General features: G+C 41.0%; 1 protein-coding gene across 1 annotated transcript in view; it reads right to left on the reverse strand.

Annotated features, from left to right (window-relative positions):
• Positions 1 to 17,575, reverse strand: part of NWD2 (NACHT and WD repeat domain containing 2) — a 52,952-nt gene extending 35,377 nt beyond the window's left edge. The window contains exon 1 of the mRNA XM_051619797.1: positions 17,425 to 17,575. Coding sequence (XP_051475757.1) covers positions 17,425 to 17,575 — 151 coding nt within the window. The remainder of the gene's footprint in view (positions 1 to 17,424) is intronic.
• Positions 17,576 to 19,805: the final 2,230 nt, after the last annotated feature.

A 19,805-nucleotide genomic window follows, 5' to 3' on the forward strand; every position in this document is an offset into this window, starting at 1 on the left:
GTGAAGCTGGCAGGTCCTAACAACAAAAATGACACAGAGGCAAATTCCACCTTCTGGGTTGTTGCTGCTGATGAATGGATCAACTAAGTGACATTCTTCTAGTAGTCAAAATGAGACAGTAGCTGTGATATGACCTTTATACACATCCTAATGTTAATTCTGATACTCTCGAAATCCAACTGATAGTCAACAATAAACTGTGGGAATGACACTACACCTACAAAAATATTACAAGTCTCAAAAAAGCCCTAACCCTAAATTCATCTCCAGTGTTTAAATCAACCCAAGAACCAATCCTGCCTTGAGCAAGACAGTGATTTGCTGAATGTTTATCTTTCTTGCAAGTGCTAACTCTTGCAGATGGTTGCTTCCTAAGCCAGTCCATAACCACACCATCCTACCTACCCTTACACTTTGAACTTTGTGAGAATGCCATAGCAACCCTCCCTCTCTCCGTGCATCCCCAGTGTAATGCTTAGGCCAGAGCTGAATTAACTACATATTCATTTATGGCCCTTCTGCCAATTAACAGGCAATCACTGTTTAAAAATGGCTGTTTATGTGAGGTGTGATTTCTGAAGGGCTGCAGCTCAGTTAAATCACTGCCAGTTTTCATTAAAGTACTCCTAGGTGCTGCTTCTCAGCATGAACTATTCCCATGCCAAAGCCTGACCTTCAAACACAAGCTGTTCTGCTATTAAAGTCGCTTATTTTATTTTTAATAGGGAAAGTACATTTTACATTTTTATGTTAGTAAACAGCTGATGTGTATTTATAAACAGTTGCCAAACATTAGTCTTTGGGATGAGTAATGGAAAATTGCCTAGTTGAAGAAAATTTCAAAACATATATGCAAGTGAACAGAAAGAGTTAACATGGAAGCCTGATGCAAATTGTCCATTTTCAAGCATTAGTTATTCTCTCTTAAGACCAGTTTCTCTTCTTACTGGTGGTCATACTGGTCTGAGCTGATGGAAAGGTGGTTGATGAAAAGTTCAGCACAAGTCAGCAATGTGCGCTTGCAGCTCATAAAACCAACCATGTCCAAAGAAGCATGGCCAGCAGGATGAGAGAGGTGATTCACCCCCTCCACTCTGCTCTTGTGAGATCCTACCTGGAGTACTGTGTCCAGTTCCGGAGTCTCCAACATAAAGACATGGAGCTCCTGGAACAAGTCCAGAGGAGGGCCACAAAGATCATCTGAGGTCTGGAGCACCTCTCCTATGAAGACAGGCTGAGAGAATTGGTGCTGTTCAGCCTGGAGAAGAGAGGGCTCCAGGCAAAACTTATAGCGGCCTTCCAGAGCCTGAAGGGGGCCCTGGATGAGCAGTGTACATCTTCTAATCTGCTCCAGAATGCACATCCACTAAGATACCCAGCGATTTGCTTCCTCTAAGTATTCTTAATGCTTAGATTTGCTTGATTGTCACCACAGGATTTTTTTAACTCCACTGCAATATTAAAAATATGGGCATTTTATAACCCCTGTCAGTATACTAACTGCAGTGAGAATTTCTCTATCTAAGGATATGATGCAAATAAGGTTAAAAATTACTTAGCAATATCAAATAAGGAAGTGACTGCCAAAGCTCTTAATGCTAGCATGTTCTTGTCACACAGGACTATTCAAGTGAATTATTCCTTTTAAGCTGCCTTTTTTACTAATAACGCACAATATCATTGTATATTATCTCTGATACTAAAAGCTTTGAAAACCAGTAGGTAACAAATGTTCCTAAATATTGTGGAAACCTTGACTCTGAAAACAATACCATAATAATAAGCAACTTCCATTTCTATAGAGCCTTCTATCTGAGAATCTCAGAGCACTTTGCAAGCAAAGAGTTTGAATCATGTCACTGGCAAGAAAGAGGAAAATTACTTGAGCTACATAGTACCCTTGTCTTCCTAGAAAATGAATTCCATAGACTCTTGTAATTTCCTTCCTTTGGGGTTTCTGTGACCAGAGACCATGGGAATAACCATCCAAAGCTCCTCAAGATTCTTTTTAGGGAACGGGAACAGATTGGTCTGGGTCACTATTTCCAGTGTGTCCTCCCCCAACAAAACTGCCAACCTTCAGGTCTCTACTGGCTTTCTAAGAAGGCAAATAAGAAGCTGGACAGACTGAAGACTATTCATTAATTAAACTAAAACTCATAACCGACTGTAACCCTCCAAATACATTCTGACTTGCAAAGCACTGCAACATTACTGTGATGTACACAGCTGCTTGTCCTCACCTGACCTGAAGGTGGGTGCTCTCTCCTGGGACGTGCAGAAAGTGTGAGAGACTCTGTTGGACTAAGGAGGACCCAGACTGCAGTCCTCTGGCTCAGAAGTGAGTGCTCCAGCCACCAGGATGTCGCATAATAATTTTGGTGGCATCTCCCTCTCCTCGACCTTCTCAGTTATTAAAAAATAGACACAACAACAGCAGGCTGATCATTTGAGCCCAAAGAAATGGCCACTTGGCATGAAAAACAGAAAATAGCATTTCAATATTATGTAATTCTGAAATGTGTCTCTCAATTGTGAAGATATGACAGGATGTGACTACAAATTTGTGGTCTACACCCGAACATTTAAACAAACATTTTCAAGACAAAAGATCTAACTATCTGAGCCAGGATTCAAAATGCATGGCATAATTACAAGCCTAAAACTTCTAGTTGCACATAATTAGCTCTTCTGTTTTAGCCCAAAATCAAACAATATGTAATTTAAAATTAGATGTAGTTTTGAAATCTATTTCTCTGAAATGTTCCCTGCTTTCAGTTCTTTAAAAGGACAAATTTAAAAAAACACATAAAATATATATATCTTTTTTTTTTTTTTTTTTTTTTGTAATGCATAATAGCTGGCCACATTTCCCAGTTATGTCTTACTTACAAAATACCCTGCATCTGTTAGTATGATTAACCAGTGCCACCTATTGGCTTAACAGTAAGACTCAGCTGTCAATTTATACTAACTAAAAATGAGTCAACTAGTAAAAGCAAGGGGTCAAAACACATGTTTATAAAATACAGAATTTGGGGGAAATATCGGTACCGAACTGACATGACAGAATTGGAAGTAGTTCCTATATCTAAATATCAAGACTTTTGATCATTCACACAATGGTGTTCCAAATTTAAAACCAATGTTTGTTTCTGAGAGTTCTGAGTTTTCTTATGGGTACAATATTACAGAATCACAGAATTATCTTGGTTGGAAAAGACCTTTAAAATCACTGAGTCCAACCCCTAACCTAATACTGACAAGTCCTTAAATAAACCATATCCCTAAGTACTATGTCTATATGACTCTAAATACCTCCAGGGATGGTGACTCCATCACTGCTCTGGGCAGCGTGTTCAAATGGCTGATTCTTGGGTGAAGAAATTCTTTCTAACATCCAATCTAAGCCTCCCCTGGCACAACTTGAGGCTATTACCTCTTGTTCTGTCACTTCGCTGAACAGATTGATCCCCACATCTTTACAACATCCTTTAAGGTAGTTGTAGAGAGTGATAAAGTCTCCCCTCAGCCTCCTTTTCTCCAGGCTAAACAACCCCAGCTCCCTCAGCCGCTCCTTGTAAGACACATGCTCCAAACCCTTTACCAGCTTTGTTGCCCTTCTTTGGAAATGCTCTAGTAGCTCAATGTCCTTTCTGTAGTGAGGTGCCCAAAACAAAAACAGTACTTGAGGTGAACTCTGATCCAAAGATTGGTAAAGTTAATGGACAGATACGTTAATCTCAGTGGATCTTAAATGAAGTTCTACATTTGTGGCATCTATTGAAACCCAGTACCTTTTGATGCCATACTGACTTCCACAGAGTTTGGATGAATAAATAAAACTATATACTCATTAAACCCAGTGGATATGACACCAGTGAGGACTCTGAAGCAGAACTTTATCTTACAGTGTATCCTAATAACTAACCTCACATTACTGCTTGGCACACAGCACTAGTACATGTAGATGTTCTTAAAGAAAAAAAAGTTAGGTTGACCTGGAATCCTTTCCCAATCTTGCAGGCTTGGGTGCCTGTGTGTCCTTGCACCCCTCAGCTGTGATTGTGGCAAGCACTGCAAATGCAAATGCATCTGTGTGCAAATGCCAATGCAAAGCGGGACCTTCAGCAGTACCATGGGTTGAAGGCAGAATTTTGCATTCTGCAAACTGCACAGGTGGAAGAATTCAACTGTCTAATTTTTCATTTAATAAAGCAAACTAGGAAAAGCTCTTGAAACATGAAAATTTACAAACAATTATTGTCATACAATTAAATGATGTGACAGAAAAAACTGAAGACACAGCACATGTAGAGACATAAAATTGTCTGAAAATCATCTCTGCAGAACACCATAGCTTATTACAACTAAGTGCTGGAAAACAGCAAAGCCTGCAAAAGCAAGAATTTGCAACTATAATAAAGAATAACATGAAAAAAAAATATTGTGAAATCTAAATAAGGCTTCTGAGTGAGCTATGTAAAAATACCTAAGAGAAAACATAAAAAGGGCTAGTAACAAAGATATGTGCAAAAATCCCCATTTATCTAGAGGTGTCAACTCACACTTCAAAAAATTATGGAATCACTTAGAAAAAAGCTGTAGAACACTGGAAAATGTTTTTAACAGTTAAGTTGTGTGTACTGCAGCAGCTTTACTTCAGCTATTTTTTTTCCTGACATCCATAGACCAAAAAGAAAACAATCAGGGTATGTTACTAAAGCACTTGAGGTAATGAGGCAGTAGCAATCAATGAAACAACGAGCTGTCACAGACATTTCGTCTCCTAACTGAACTGCAGATTCAAATGCTGGAAGCAAATCAAGTAATATGCTGTAGGCTTTGAGAAGGCATAAAGCAGAAGCAAGCCATAAAATAATAAAAAAACCACCACCACCATATGAGAAAGCAAGGCTTGTAAAAGCACACGTATTTCACAGGACAGACCAGTGCAGGCCCACTAAACCAACCTCATTCTGAAGAAATTCCAGTAAACACTTCTACGTGACTTAGTATCTGGAAGTGCTGCAAAGCTGTAGAAGAGCTCTGCAAGCGCTGTTGGCTCTCCAGTAAAGTTGTCACCCCCTTCTCTAAACCTCCTATTTAAGTCACAAGTCACAAAGTTCTAATCCAGCTCGAGGGCTTCCATAAGTTTGGAGGAACCCACAGTTTGGGTCGCTACAAAACTCCTGAAGTTAGTTGGGCCAGCTGGAAAGGTATGACTGATAAAGGTAGCCTACTGTATGGGTTTCAAGCAAAAGATACAAAGCCTTTTACACCAGAAAATGAAAAAGTCTTGAGCCTGACACCCACAGAACTGAGATGCTCCTTGCTATCAATGCAGTGACTCTGCATCAATAACTTTAGAGTTTTCTTTGCAACAGAGTTTTTTTTCTTGATGCTAAATGAAGATAACTATCAAATAACATCACTGCAGTCAGAATAGTACTTGGCTGCTATAGAAACAGTTATCAAAGATGAAGAAATTAAATGACAATCCCAGCAAAGAAGAGCAGCTGCAACAGAGCATTAAGCCCAGAACAACAGTACTACACGAGGGAGGGATGCCAGAAGCTCAACCACTCCTTGCCTAAAGAACAGAATCTCAACTGGTTTCTCACAGGACTATTTCACAAACTGACAGACAACTTCTACCTAGCTATAACCACCCACTCACAGGCACTGCAGTACAACAGTTTTTAAGGCTGAGAATGCCAGGTGGGGTCTGCACTAAAAGTCATTGAGCATGACCAAATAATTCACAAAACTGTCTTATTTTGATGGGTTATGTAACATCTGAGAGGAAAACTGTGAAAACATGTAGCGTGGTTTCTCTCACCTCTATTCTCTCTTACCCTTCCAATTCTAATGATTCATCTAAGCATTATTTTCAGTGAAGATTATATAACTCAGTTGAAAAGGCTGTTTTTAATACATTTTTGAATGTGTCTGTCTTTATGGGCACAGTATTTTTGTGATTACTTGATTTTACTATATTTTGTTTTCTTGTTCTGTATTTTATTAATTTCTTCTGCTTGCTAACCCGATTGTTGGTGATACATATTAAGGTAACAGTAAATTTTTACTTTAACGGTCCTGAGGAGTTAGTAACTGGAAAAGGACAATACATATTCTAATGGCCTGCAGTTGAAAAAACTATGCTCAATTTCCCACTAATACAAATGCAATACAGAAAATAATATTTTAATAACTTCTAGAACTAGCATACCAATTTAATCAGTGACTGAACTACAGACTGTATTATAAAATTAATACTTTCAACTCTTTGCTCGTTTTCTCAATAATGATACCCAATGAGCTATGATGATGTTTAAAGGAGGATAAAGATCTTCTATGATGCTATACAATGGCAGTGTAGAAGATGGCTGAGAGTGCGTACTAGATTTCATTTCCATTTCTTGGACTGCCAGACACTACCAGTATTTTGGAATGCCTGTGAATGTATTTTTACCTTGGCCACAGAATATCTAAAAAAATCTGCAAATAAACTTTTACCTTCTATACCAACATACAGCTAAAACACAACTGAAATCACAACTGGGCATATAATTTTTTTTATTTGAAATTATTTTGAATTTATATAATGACTATGAGGAGCTGACTGTGAGATTAACACAGGAAAAATATAACAGCAATGGAATTGCTCAGAAGAATCATAGAATGCCTGATTGGAAGGGACTTCAAGGATCATCTGGTTCAACCTTTCTAGGTAATACTACAGTTTATGTGAGATGGCTCAGCACCCTGTCAATCTGAGACTTAAAACTGTCCAATGTGGGGGAATCTACCGCTTCCCTTGGGAGACTATTCCAATGTTTGATTGTCCACACAGTGAAAAATTTACCTTGTGTCTAATTAGAATCTTCCCAGGAGCAACTTGTGCCCATTACCCCACGTTTTTTCCATGTGACGCCTTGCCAATAGGGAGTCTCCAACTTCTTGGTAGCCACCCTTTAAGTACTGGAACGTGGTAATAAGGTCTCCCCTATGATTTTAGAAAGCTGATTATAGGAAGTATAAAATAGAAAATTCATCATTAAAACAGGTGGTGTGTAAGGAGGAAATTTGCATTTTTAGCTCTGTTTTCTAAAGAAAGGAGGAATATATGATGATTTCTATGTCTTACATGTCTTCTGTTCCCTTCGAAAAATATTTTTAACTCATGACTGACGTTAAACCAATCTGACAGAATGATATTAATCTCAACTGTAACGAATATTCTGTATGAGAACAGATCATCAGGAAAATAAGAGAAATTCTGTAAATGAGTTTCCTCCTATTCATAAATAAATAAGAAATGGTAAAGATGTAACACAAGGTATTAGACACTTTATGAATGCCTTTTTTGCAGCAAAGCTTCACCTGAAACAAGTAATTCTTCTGCAGGACATACGTAAGTGGTAAAATAATCTCTATGGGAGTTCATGGTTTCGTATTACACATGCATTTCTTGGATGCATATATTGGCTTCTTGACATGGTAAAATGATGTAGAGACAGAAACTATATTTGAGGAGTGTATGAATAATGGCATAGGCTAATGAAAGTTACTGAAACTCATTCTAAGCAAGGAAATGTTCAGGGAATTTTTTACCTTTAGTAGTTTCTATCGACTAATGCGTCTATTTTGTCTCTGTATGTTGGAGTAAGCACTACCCATGTGTATGGAAGACAGACTGCTGTACAGTCTGTTTCCTTATGTATATTCTTAACTAGTTTGGAGACAGCTCATGAAGAGCTAGACTACCTTCTGTCAGGAATGGCACAGGTGTTTGTTGCCGCTTCAGGCAGCAGGACAGATCACAAGGCCTCAAGAGGTCCCTTCCAGCCTCCAGGTCTGTGGTTTGCACAAAAAGACGTAACTGCCTAAGGAAATATCTGCCTAAGATCTCTCAGACCTTATTATGGCCACATATTTCTGGTTTAAATGGCATGTCATTAAACTCAAATGCACTTGTTGTACTCACCACAGATTGCTTAATTCTTTATAAGGTTGTAAATTACTTGCATTTCAAGGTAAATAATCATACAAGCTTTGTTAGTGTCTTGATATGCCAAATTAGGGACCATGTATGCAGGAATGCTTCAATAACTTGCTTCAAGAGCAAGTGTCCTGGGTGACACATTGGACTTCTTTAGATTAGACCCCATACCTTAGGCTCCTTAGATTACCCAACACTGTCATTTGCTTATTTATTTATTGGCATGGTTCCATTTTAATAACCCCATGGAAATAAGGACATTCAGATAATTAGGTCTTCACAGTTAATCTCTTCTTCTATATACAGATAGATAAAAATGGATCATTACAATGATGGTTTTGGATCAAGTTACTCTTTCAGGGACATCTGCTTTTGGTATCTGTACTCCACATATATTTCCACTTTTGGGTTTTAGAGATCTCTTTGGCTGAATATGCGTGGTCTTTTTCATACAAAATTCCCACAGAAGTTAACAGGATTAGGCATTTCACTGGGCAATAATCCATCTCAAGCCTTGGAAAGTTTTGTTTTGAGCACCAAGATTATTGACTAATTAGCAAAGCAACTAGCCAAATTCATGGAAGCAAGGACCTCTCAGATTATCAACACAATGATATAATCTTTATGTGATCTCCTACTCTTCTGTCTGTCTACCTAAAACTGCCACAGTCACAGAAAGTGTACTGGGCTCCTTTGTCTAACTCACTATGTCTGACCTTATTGTATTTGCTTCTCGTTTACCTTTTACATAATAGCTGATGTACATAACTCTACAAATATGGATAGCCCTGCTCACCTAAACCCACATTCAACAGTTCTCAACCATTTAAAAGTAATCTTAATCTCATAAAATCCAGTCAGTGAGATGGTCTGTGAATGAACACTGAGTCTAAGCTCAGGCAGTGTCTGGAATTCCGTTACAAATACTCTAAAGTGCGTGTCATTGCTTCCTACACTGCACAGTCAGGCATCAATCTTGTACAACATGAACGAACAATACTAAGTAACAGATAATATATATTGAAACAACTACACTAAAAGGGGTTTCTGGAGGGGTTGCACAAGCCATTTACTTTGCCAATGATTTTTAACTTTGAACTTTTATATGCTTCTGAATGTTTGTTTTGTACTTCTATCAAGTGCTGTAGCTTGTAAGAAATGCAAATACTCTTTAGTAATGTGACCACATCAAAGGGTCTAGGCTTCAGAAAGGCTCGCAAACAGCAAACACTTTGGTTGGGAAGCTGAAACTAAGGCTGTCCAGATAGAGATCTTAGTCATTAATTCTCATTTCATCTTAATGTTTTGTAAAACATTATTAATTAGACTCTAAATAATAACTTTACAAGCATCATTGCTATGTATCATGCACACACTATAATAACTACATTTCAATACCTGATTCAGGCAACAGAGAGCTGGAGGACAAAGCGAGAAATGTATAAAGCACACGTGAGACTGCAAAGGTGCACAACTGCTAGCAGAGTGACACAGACTCTATTAATAAACATACTAGAGTGTTTAATCATATTGAAGACACGTTACCATATGAAGACTGCAGCAGCAGCCCGAGCAAATGCTAGGAGAGGGTACAAGACTATTGTTCGGGCCCTGACAATTTGAAATCTGATATATACAGCTATTCAATCAGTCCTAAAGACTGACACTAAGCAACAGCATGATTTGGGATTGAACATTAGTGTGGAAGTCCTACCATTTGCTAATCTTTCCAGCTTCTGGCAGCAAGTGTATTTTGCAACAACCTGATAAATGTAGTCTGTAAATGACTTTTTTTTTTTTTCCCTCCTAGATCCAGGTACTGTACAATAGTGACTGTAGTTGGTCAGGCATAAGGTCTGCCCAGCACAGCATTCTGTCTCTAACAATGAGCATTAGCAGATGCTTACACAGGGCATTTAAGACCAGGTCAAAGAGTCGCATCAGGCTAGTGGAGTTATTTTAGAGTTGCACTAGCACAACCATGATTAAATTGGGTTATCTAATTCTAACTGTTATTATCCTTCTTTAATTGAAATTCCAGCAAGGGGATAAAGCAGTTGTCTTGAACAGCACTGCATATATTAAAACTTGCCAGATTTCTCTGTATTCCATGCAACTATCTGTAGCTACATTATATTTGTATCTATCACATTTTAAGACCTTAAATTACTGGCAGCTAAATATTACTAAAATATTATTATTGCAGCCGGAAAGGATATCTTATCACAACATACTATTTCAGCAGACGAAAATTCAAAGAAATTTTGTTGCAGACAAAAAGAGTTGCTGCTCAGGGACTGCCCTCGTATCTTGTATCCAAAGTTCAGTTAACTCTCTGATCTAAAGTTTTATTTCTGTAATAAATATTTAAAATTCTCCAAACAAAACTTAAAAGTCTAATGTAGGATTTTCACTTACATGTTTACAGATCTCTGAACACATGGATATGCTTACATAGTCCTGTCTGTAAGTTTCTTAAAAGGAGCTATTTCACTGCAAAAGCTTAGAAATAGGATACCAAATTATGTTCCCTTTGTACTACACTGTTCTTACAGAAATCCCACCACAGAACACACAGGGTCTCCTTGGAATGCAGCCTAGGAAATCCTCAGTAGTTTGCTACACAGCAGACTGTTGCTCAGCTGAGAGCTGACCCCACTCCCTTGAGCAGGGCTCCCCTGTGCTCATGGGGCAAGGCCCTGTACTGCTGCCTGCATGCTGCTGCCTCTCATTTCAAGCTAGGTCTCACATCTTGCTCAGGAAACAATTCACAATAAGGATCTGATTCAATACTGCTGCTGTCCATCATCTAATGTGTCACTTGACAAACTAGTATTACATGGAATTTGCACAAGTCTTTGATTGTCCCTCAGTGTACTTAGAAACCGTGTCAAATGTACAGGGGCCGCAAGTTCCTCTTTGCCCATCACGGAAAGGACAACCACTTTGCACAAGAACAGGGCACACTCCAGTGTCCTGTGCACATCCTGACTGCTCTGTATTTCTAGTTTAATAAAAAGAGGCATGCTTATATATGTGTATATATATACTCACACATACTACAATATATGGAACCAGTCAAGCACGCAAATACTTCTGAAGAAGTAAAGCACTATTAGCAAAGTTAGAAAGGAAGAAAAGAAATTGTAGGTTCTGCTCTGCTTTAATATTATTTCTTCAATGCTAAGAAAAGCAGTCATAAAACCTGAGCTGCAGGTGCATAAAACTAAACATTTACAAGTTTACTTGGGCATAAAATCTAAACTCCTTTGTAGAGCTTTTATGATAACATTTAACAAAACCTAGGCTGTTCTTCAGTAACGCTAAAATTACAATCCTGCGTGATGCCCTTTGAACATGAATACCCAGTTCTCATAAGGGGTCTGAACAGCAAGTTTGAAAATTGTCTATGATAGTGTGGCTTGAGTTTTACACGTCCATAAATACCATTTAATATAGTTTATAGTATTTTATATAATTTGCATATATGCGTACATATGTGTATGTGTACACACTACAGACATACACAAAAACTACTTTAAAATACAATTGCAATTTTATTTTTAATTAAAAGAGAATGGTCATGTGAAAAAAATTTAAGTGCTGTTTTTTATGTAGATAGGGTAAATACCTAATCCAAACTTTTGGAGCTGATAATTCCAGATGCTGCTTAGCAGGAAGATGACTGGTTTTCAGGTAAATTTGATGGTTTCTAAATATCAAGAAGAAAGAACAAAACCAACAAACTAAAGAGCCTGCTGTTTTATTGAAGAAAAAAAAAAAAAAAAGTAGCCAAGATACCACACCACTTATCTTAATCTTGTTCCCCAAATGCACATCCTACCTTTTGAGTTACTGAATGAAAAATTTTGTTAAAAATTAAGCAGAAGTTCTCAACACTTCTTGCATATTAGGTACATATAGAGCAAATCCTTAGCCCAGTCCCCAGGTTACATAAGCAAAGAACCAACAAAAAGAACAGTCGGACATGAAAGGAGGTTCTTTTAATACAGTTTATCAACAGTTTCTGAAGTTTATCTGTCTGGCAGAACGAACTTCCAGCCAATTCAGTCTCCATCCTAGGCCCAAACCATCATTTCCTCTAACAGAAACAATGGATTGAGGATCTACTCAGCAAAAAATTATCTCATACTGGTTCTGCTTGAGATCTACTTGCCCTGCTTTGCAAAGAAAGTTAAAGTCTACGCAAACAAGACTTGGTCATACAGTCTCAAGGAGAGTCAAATCTTGCTTTCTTCTGAACCAAACTAAGACCAGAGTTGTTCTGTGGCACAGGAGGAAAGCGAAAACTTCAGAGAGACAGAAATAGTGAAAATGGCAGTCTTCTTCAGAAACTCATGAACTCTAGGTACCTCTGACCTCTGGGTCCCCTGAAATAAGACATAAATCAAGGCCCATCTCAAACCCAGGCACTTGAACCATGTTGCTCTCTAAAACTCTGAGATGCTCGACTTTATCTTTAAGCTACTGAACTTTTTTTTTTTTCCCCCCAAGTGTAGTTTGGTTTGTAGCTCTTAAACACTACAGTGATGTGCGTCACATAAAACCATAAATAGGCACAAAGTTAGGTAACCAGAACTAACACTTAGCACAAAAAAAATCCTGGAGTTTTTTGTCTCCACATCTACGCAACACCTCCTTTGCAATTTCATATACTTGAACATCTGTGTTTTCCTTTAGCTAAGGAATGAATTCCACCCAGATTATATAAAATCATCTTCATAAAAAGATCTTCATGCAGTATATCCAAGTAGAGACACCATATGCTATTTTGGGGCTGGCCAAAATGGACCATCAATAACTAAGCATTATTCTGGTTTTTGAGTGTTTTTTCACACAAATGTTTCCTCAATTATATTTTTCTTAAGAAAAAAAAAAAATTAAGGTAAGAACAATGTAATACACCTGGAATATGGGAAGAACAAAAAGTTATAGCTTTTTCGTATCACATATGGCAGTTGCTTTGTAATTAAAACAATTTTTTATCTGTTACAAGCTATTCACCCTCATGTTTACTGGCATTAAACTGGAAATGCACATAACTTTTTTCCTCCAGATGTGTATCAACATGCATACAAATACATGTATTTCCTTCAAACTAGCCTACAACAAAAACAGTAGTAAGACCCATTTCTGCAATCATTATTTGTATCAATAATCCTTATCTAGTCAACAAAACCAACTGCAAGTGAGAGTTTTGCTTTATGTATCATGAGAAAATATGTAAATTTGGCGTGAAACATTTGTCCTTTATTAGAATTGAGTGCTTTTCAAATTAATACAATATTCTGGATGATGCATGTCAATGGAAACTAAACTAAATTGAACAACTGTATAATAACTCAAGGCAACTCAAACTCATTCAATTGTGTTAGACAAGGAAATTTAATTCAGGCAGTCTATGGGGAAGGTGGTGAAGTTCTAACTGTACAGGGTAGTTTTATACCCTGCTTTTACTATGGAGGCTTTAAAGTGGTGGTGGTATCAGTAGTATCTTCTATTGGAGTAATATATTAATTTTACATTTCTACAGGTATATATAAGACTTCATACTTTAGACTGTTAATCATGCTAAAACTGGTATGGGTTAGGTTTTTTATAAACAGTTGTTTTTGCATCTTTTAACAAATGGGTACTTCATGCACAGAAACCATGAACCTTCCATTACTAAAAAGGCTGTGAAAACAAACCTTGTTCATGGTCTCATCACAATTGTTTCTATTTATACAACACGTATGTTTTGAATGGCTAAAAAATGGCTAAAAGTATCACTTGCCAAGATCCAGTAAAAAGCAATCCTATGCTGGAATGCAGGAGGTATGCAGAGGTGCTGCACAGAGGAGAGTGAGAAGTGTGCAGCTGATGTTATGGATGGAAAAGGAAGCATCCTTATCATGTGAAGTGTTAAATGCAAGACTGGCTGACACCAGCTATGTCAAGACACACTCAGATGTTATAAAAAGGTATTATCATCCTGCCTTCAATAGAACTACCTGTATGTTTGTACAAAACTCTCTTAAATGCATTTGTCTCTGCTGCACTACAGACCTGAAAGGCACATTCACACCCGAAACCTAAAAGAGCTCAGCGTTATTATCAGTGTTTTGACTGTATGCTCCAATTCACAGGATTTCAAGACAAATTCCTAACTCCAGTTAAGGCATCAGTATTCAGCCAGGACTTGTAATACTGCCTTATAACATTGCATAATTTCTTGAAATAGCCAACTCTGCAACTCTATTCTACTTGAAATAGTGATGAGGACCACAGGAATGTTCTGAACCTATACAGAGCTGACATCACAGCTCCATATAACAGAACCGTATGGAAGTTTGTACCTGTTGTACTTGGTAAGAACTGTGTTATTGGAAGGCATCTATACAGACACTGTTGAGTAGCAAAGAAACTATCATTAACTGATTCCTGCTACAGTCCAGATTTTTACATATAACAGTACAAGCACTTATTACAATCAGCCACTTATTACAATCAGGTGGATATAGCTTACTTTTGCACTTTGAAGTGATAAAAATACCTTGAGAAAACCAATGAATTAAAGCAAATTCTTCCATCTCTCTGAGCCAAAATACATATTTAAAATGTCTGATTGCTTAAATCTACTGAAATGAGAAAACAGACATATTCAAATAATGAAGCAAGCTTGCTGTTTTCAAAGATCTAATAATCTTCAGTGATATGAACATTGATTAATTGATATCAATGTGAACAAGACAATACTGTTAACTACTAGGGGAAAATACAGTTTCAATTATCTACAAAATTTCTTCTAGCCTGTAAAATGTTCCTATTACCCATGCTCACTGTCACCAGGTTATTGTTCTTTTTAGGGATTTCTAAGAAATTTTACAAATATTTTTTTTCCTAGTTGCATAATAAAACTGCAATTTATTTCAGTCATACAAAAGTATGTTTGTAAAGAACAGATGAAACATGGATTCATCAGAGTTCTCCAATATACACTTATTAAACTGATATAATTCAAGAAAAGTATTTTTAAGATTGTACACTTTAAAATTGTAGATAGTTTTCTTCTGACTGCTAGCAGGATTAATCCCTAAACTTCTCTGGCACCACATTTCTGATATACAGCCACAGCTGGGGTGGTATTCACTTCTACTACTGGGAGTTTGGGGCTTTGAAGCCCCTTTCAGGACTGCTCACCACCAAGAAGAAGGGGTATAAAGTATATTGATATGCAGAAATTTAACAAGAAAGGCCTTAGTCTTGCAAATATACATTGTGGATTGGGGCTTAAATATGCTAGACAGTTTACTAAATTGGAAGAATTTAACACTACTTTTTTTCCAGAACCCTTGCACTGTGAACTCATCTAGACATTGTGAAAACATTTTTATTTCTAATGACTTTGCCAGATGATATCTAAATCCCATTGTAGGCTACTTTTTCTCGTTTACCCATATAATCTTCTTTTAATGTCACATGCAGTCAGTAATTTGTCTATGTCAGTGATATCACTGATAAATAGCCATGGGTGTTTCTCATCATTTAGAGTTCCTAAATGTTGATAGAAATGCCTCACATTGGCAATCAAAATCAGTCACCATACTGAAATCTTTGTCCAATAATATCATTTCTGAAAGTGGGAGCAATTTTGCAGATAAGATTTTGGACATGAGAAGTGTTAATCATTGTGATCATATGATCCTACAAAGAAACTAACGTCGTTAATCCTAAACTGACCAAATTATTTTCTTGCTCTTACTGCCCTTTTTTTTTTTTAAGCTGAAATTTTGAAATAACAATACAAGGGTAAAATCCTACAAATGGATATACATGTGGCTTCAAACCCCAACTTTTAGAATGGGTTTAGTAGTTTAGGGTTTGTTTTTTTAATTCTATTTTAGCAAATATCAGGCTAACATATCAAGCTATCCTTATGATAAATGCCATTCACATCAATTAGGGAGGCATCAGCAGCTCCACAGTTAAGGCAATGCTGGCAGAAATCCATCTGTAATGAGTAACATATCTTCTAAAAATTCCCACCGACTTTCTTTCAGAGCCAAGTAACCTTCCCCCCCCCGCGATTATCACCAATTATATGCCCTTGCCTAGATTGCAATAATAAACTGCAAGCTTTTTCAGCTTCAAGAATTACATCTTTTCAAACAAACAGGGACGTTGGATGTGAGAGCTGAGAGTTTCCCCGTGCTGAGAGCAACTCAGATGACCTGGAGGTGTGGGAATTCTTCAAGGCAGCGTTATGCCCACTTTTTTTGCTTGCGAGTGCTATTTCTCATACTCACGTAAGTATCGGTGCCAAGACAATTTTCACTTCAAAATTCAAACTATTGTGTCATTTCAGGCATGATTTTCAGATCTCTGATGTTTGCATAAAAGGTGGCAGTGTTGTTGAATTAGAAGTGCTGGGGAGGGAGGTGGTGGGTGGTGGTGTGAAGAGAGAATTGTGAATACCGTGGGCTCATTTTTACAGAAAAGAAATGTCATAGGTGTGAACGCTTAACTTATTATTTCCGTGCCTCAGGAGAGAATATGCCTCAGCAAGTTATATCTTACAAGTGGGAATGCCACCTCCTGAACGTATGCAACTTCCTCCTATCAAACGGTCGTTTTAAAAATAGGCTTTAAGTAGTAGGATGCCTAATTAGTTCAGATACCGAGTATGCGATCCCGACCGTATTGAGCTAATATTGCATGTTTCAGATCATGCTTCCTTGGGAGCAGAGTACGACGTGGATCAAAGGCTGACATTTGCCGTAGCCTCAGCCGGCACAGACCTGCTTTCCCTCTGCTATGGCATCAATCGGGAACTCTCATTAGTCAGCCTCCCCGGGAGAGCTCCACAAAACACCCCCCGAGAAAAGCTTCCCCTTCGCTCAAAGACAAGCCGTGTCCATGCCCGAGACCCCCGTGTATCCCGTACCCAAATGCTCCGACACCACACAAAGGCGCTCCCCCGTCCCCCCCGCCTTTCAGACGGGTTATTTATAGGCATAAAACTTAAGGAGCGGAGTATACGGTGCCTCCAAATCCCGCTCCGAGCTCTCCCACCGACACCCGGCAAGGCAAACCGCCCCAAGAGCGGCCACTCACCTTACCCCTCCATCCCACCCCACCCCGGCCCCTCGTCCTGCGCCTCACGCCGCCCGCCCCGCCCCACACCGCACCCGGGGGGGCGGAGCGGCCCCGCTCCCCGGAGCGCGCCGCCCTGGCGGTCCCCGGGGTGGGACGAGGAACCGGTCCCGGCCGCGCCGCCGCCCGGGGGAGCGGGGGCGTCCGGCGCCGCCCGGGAGCAGCGGGAAGGGCCGCGGCGGCAACCGGGGCGCGGCGCGGGAGCTGCGGGCGGCAGGGGGAGCTGCGGGGCGGGCGGCGGGGCCCGGCGGGCCGCGCGTTACCTTCGGGGTTGGCGCTGATGAAGACGCGGACGCTTCTGCCGCTCGGCACCAGGTGGGACGGCAGCGCCGAGAGGTTACCGGAGAAAGCCGCCCGCCGCAGCGCCGCGTCCCGCGGGCAGGGCAGCCTGCCGCCCGCCCCGGCCGGCCACATCCCGCCGCGCTGCCGGGCGATCCTCGCAGGCGGCCGCCGCGCCCCGGCTCAGGGCAGTCCCCGGACCGCCGCGGCGGCAGCAGCGCTGGCCACCGGCTCGGCAGCAGCGGCCATGTGGACTCTCCGGCTGCCCGGGGCCACCGCCTGCCTCCTTGGCGGCGGCGCGGCTGGGGCCCCCGCCCGGCGCCGGAGCGCGGGGGCAGCGAGGAGAGGAGGCGCCGCCGCCCCCCGCACCGCTCCCCCCGACAGGCAGGGCGCGGGAAGAAAGTTTGCTGCGGAGCGGTGCCAGCGGCGGTGGCGGGACGGCGGCCCCACGGCAGCAGCGTGTCCCTGTGCCGCTCCCTCGGTGCCGGCCGCCACGGGGAGCAGCGGGAGGCCGGGCGCCGAGAAAGCCTCTGAGCTGCCGGGCGGGAGAGTCTCTCGGGGTCCCTCTTCGCCCACGGGGGTTTGCGGCGTCCAAAGCAGGGACGTTTCCAGCGAGGCTGACGGCGTCTTCCCTCCGCCGAGTGTGTCACAGCCCCGGGATCGGATTTTTATACGAAAACTGCTGCCGGCTCATCCTTGGTCTCCAAAGAGTTCAGAGCCATTCTTGTGTTTTGTTCTGTAATCGCCTGCACAGGAGTCCCACCTGCTCACATACAAAAGAGAGATGCTCTTGCTGCTTTTTTCTTTCTTTCTTGTTTTTAATCAGTTATTTATTTATCGGAATAAATGAAGAGCGCCGGTTTGAAGAATGAAAGAGGAAGGAAGCAGCAAGACCCGTAGCCGGCGGGATGCGGTCCCTTTGCAGCAGTCAGTGGCGGGGCACCCCGTCGGGCGGCGCCGATGAAATATTCAGGAGGGCGGCGGGGTCGGGCCGCGGCTCCGCCGTGGGGCGGGCGGGGAGGGCGACTGGTGCCCGCTGGCAAGCGGCTGAGGTGCGGTGCGGTGCGGTGCGGCGGCCCCAGCCCCAGCGGGCGGCGGGCCTTGGGAGAGCCGCAGAGTTTAGAAACCTCCCAGGGAGGGGCGGGCAGGCAGGGACCTGGCAGCAACGCGGAGGGGAGGGGCTGGGGGGCAGGAGAGGGGTGGGCGCGGGTCCTCAATTAGCCCCGGGGGTGTTGGCCCTGGTAATGCCTTGGGAGGAAGCTGCAAGATTTCGGCAAGGGTTTGCAGGTGTTTCTGCATGCTTAAATGGCTGGAGAGAAAAGTCTTTAATGCGGGTATTATCTGTGTCGGCTATTTCGCGTCCTGTATCTGCTACAAAGCTGGCTTGCTTATTTACACACGTTAAAGATGTAATACACTATGTATAATGTATCTAACCAACGTGGTTATGTATTTATACACAGCATTTAAGAGTGCTCCTTTCGTTACTCGCTTGCTTTCTCCCTGCCCCGCTGAGGTCGCCGCCGGAGCGTTGCCCGCGGGGCCGGCGGTGCGGGCAGCGGGGGAGGCTGGGCTGCCGCTCGGGCTGGGAACGCTCCCCGAGTAGGCGAAGGCAAACTGCTCAGCTCTCCTTCAGAACGGACGGCGACAGCCAGATGGGTGCTTACAAGCGTTGCTGCACAGAATTTTTTTTTTTAATTTTTATTTATTTATTTTTTAAACCCTGATTTCTTAAAGAAATACGGTATATACAGAATTGCATCCTGTGTGCATTCGCATATCGAGTATAAGGGATTTATTTTGCTGCTGTTTGCTGTGGCTTTATTAGCTCTGCATCCCAAAAATTGTGGGCTGTTTTCAACCGAATGAAACAGAGGGGCAAATTTGAAGGTATTTATTCTCAAAGAGATAAAGCTCCTGTAAGTTCCCTGAACATCGCTGGGCAGGGGAGAGTGCCCTTCTCTGCAAAAGAGTCAAAATATGCAGTGTACATTTCAACCATTAATACTAAAATGTCAACACTAGACAAAGAGGTTGTGCTATTGTGTTAAAAACTGAATGCCTAGGAGTTGGAAAATGCCCCTTTCTATCAAAATGTATATTCCATTAGGATTCAGTAGTGTTCAATAAGGAGCAAATATCCCTTGAAGCCTTTCGTGGTAGACATGCATATTTCTTTTCTCTGTGGATTCCCTGATGCTCCGTTTAAGACAAGCCTGAAGCTTTGATAAAATTTGGTTAAAAAATCTGACAGTCACAAGGTGCAATTCTGTAGGAAATGAGGATTCATACATGTCATTGCTTACAGGACGCTTGGTCTTATCTGCACTTCACTTACCCTGTGTATAGCCAGTGTGCTATACAC

Source organism: Apus apus, chromosome 4 (assembly GCF_020740795.1).
Source record: "Apus apus isolate bApuApu2 chromosome 4, bApuApu2.pri.cur, whole genome shotgun sequence".
Taxonomy (NCBI): Eukaryota; Metazoa; Chordata; class Aves; order Apodiformes; family Apodidae; genus Apus; species Apus apus.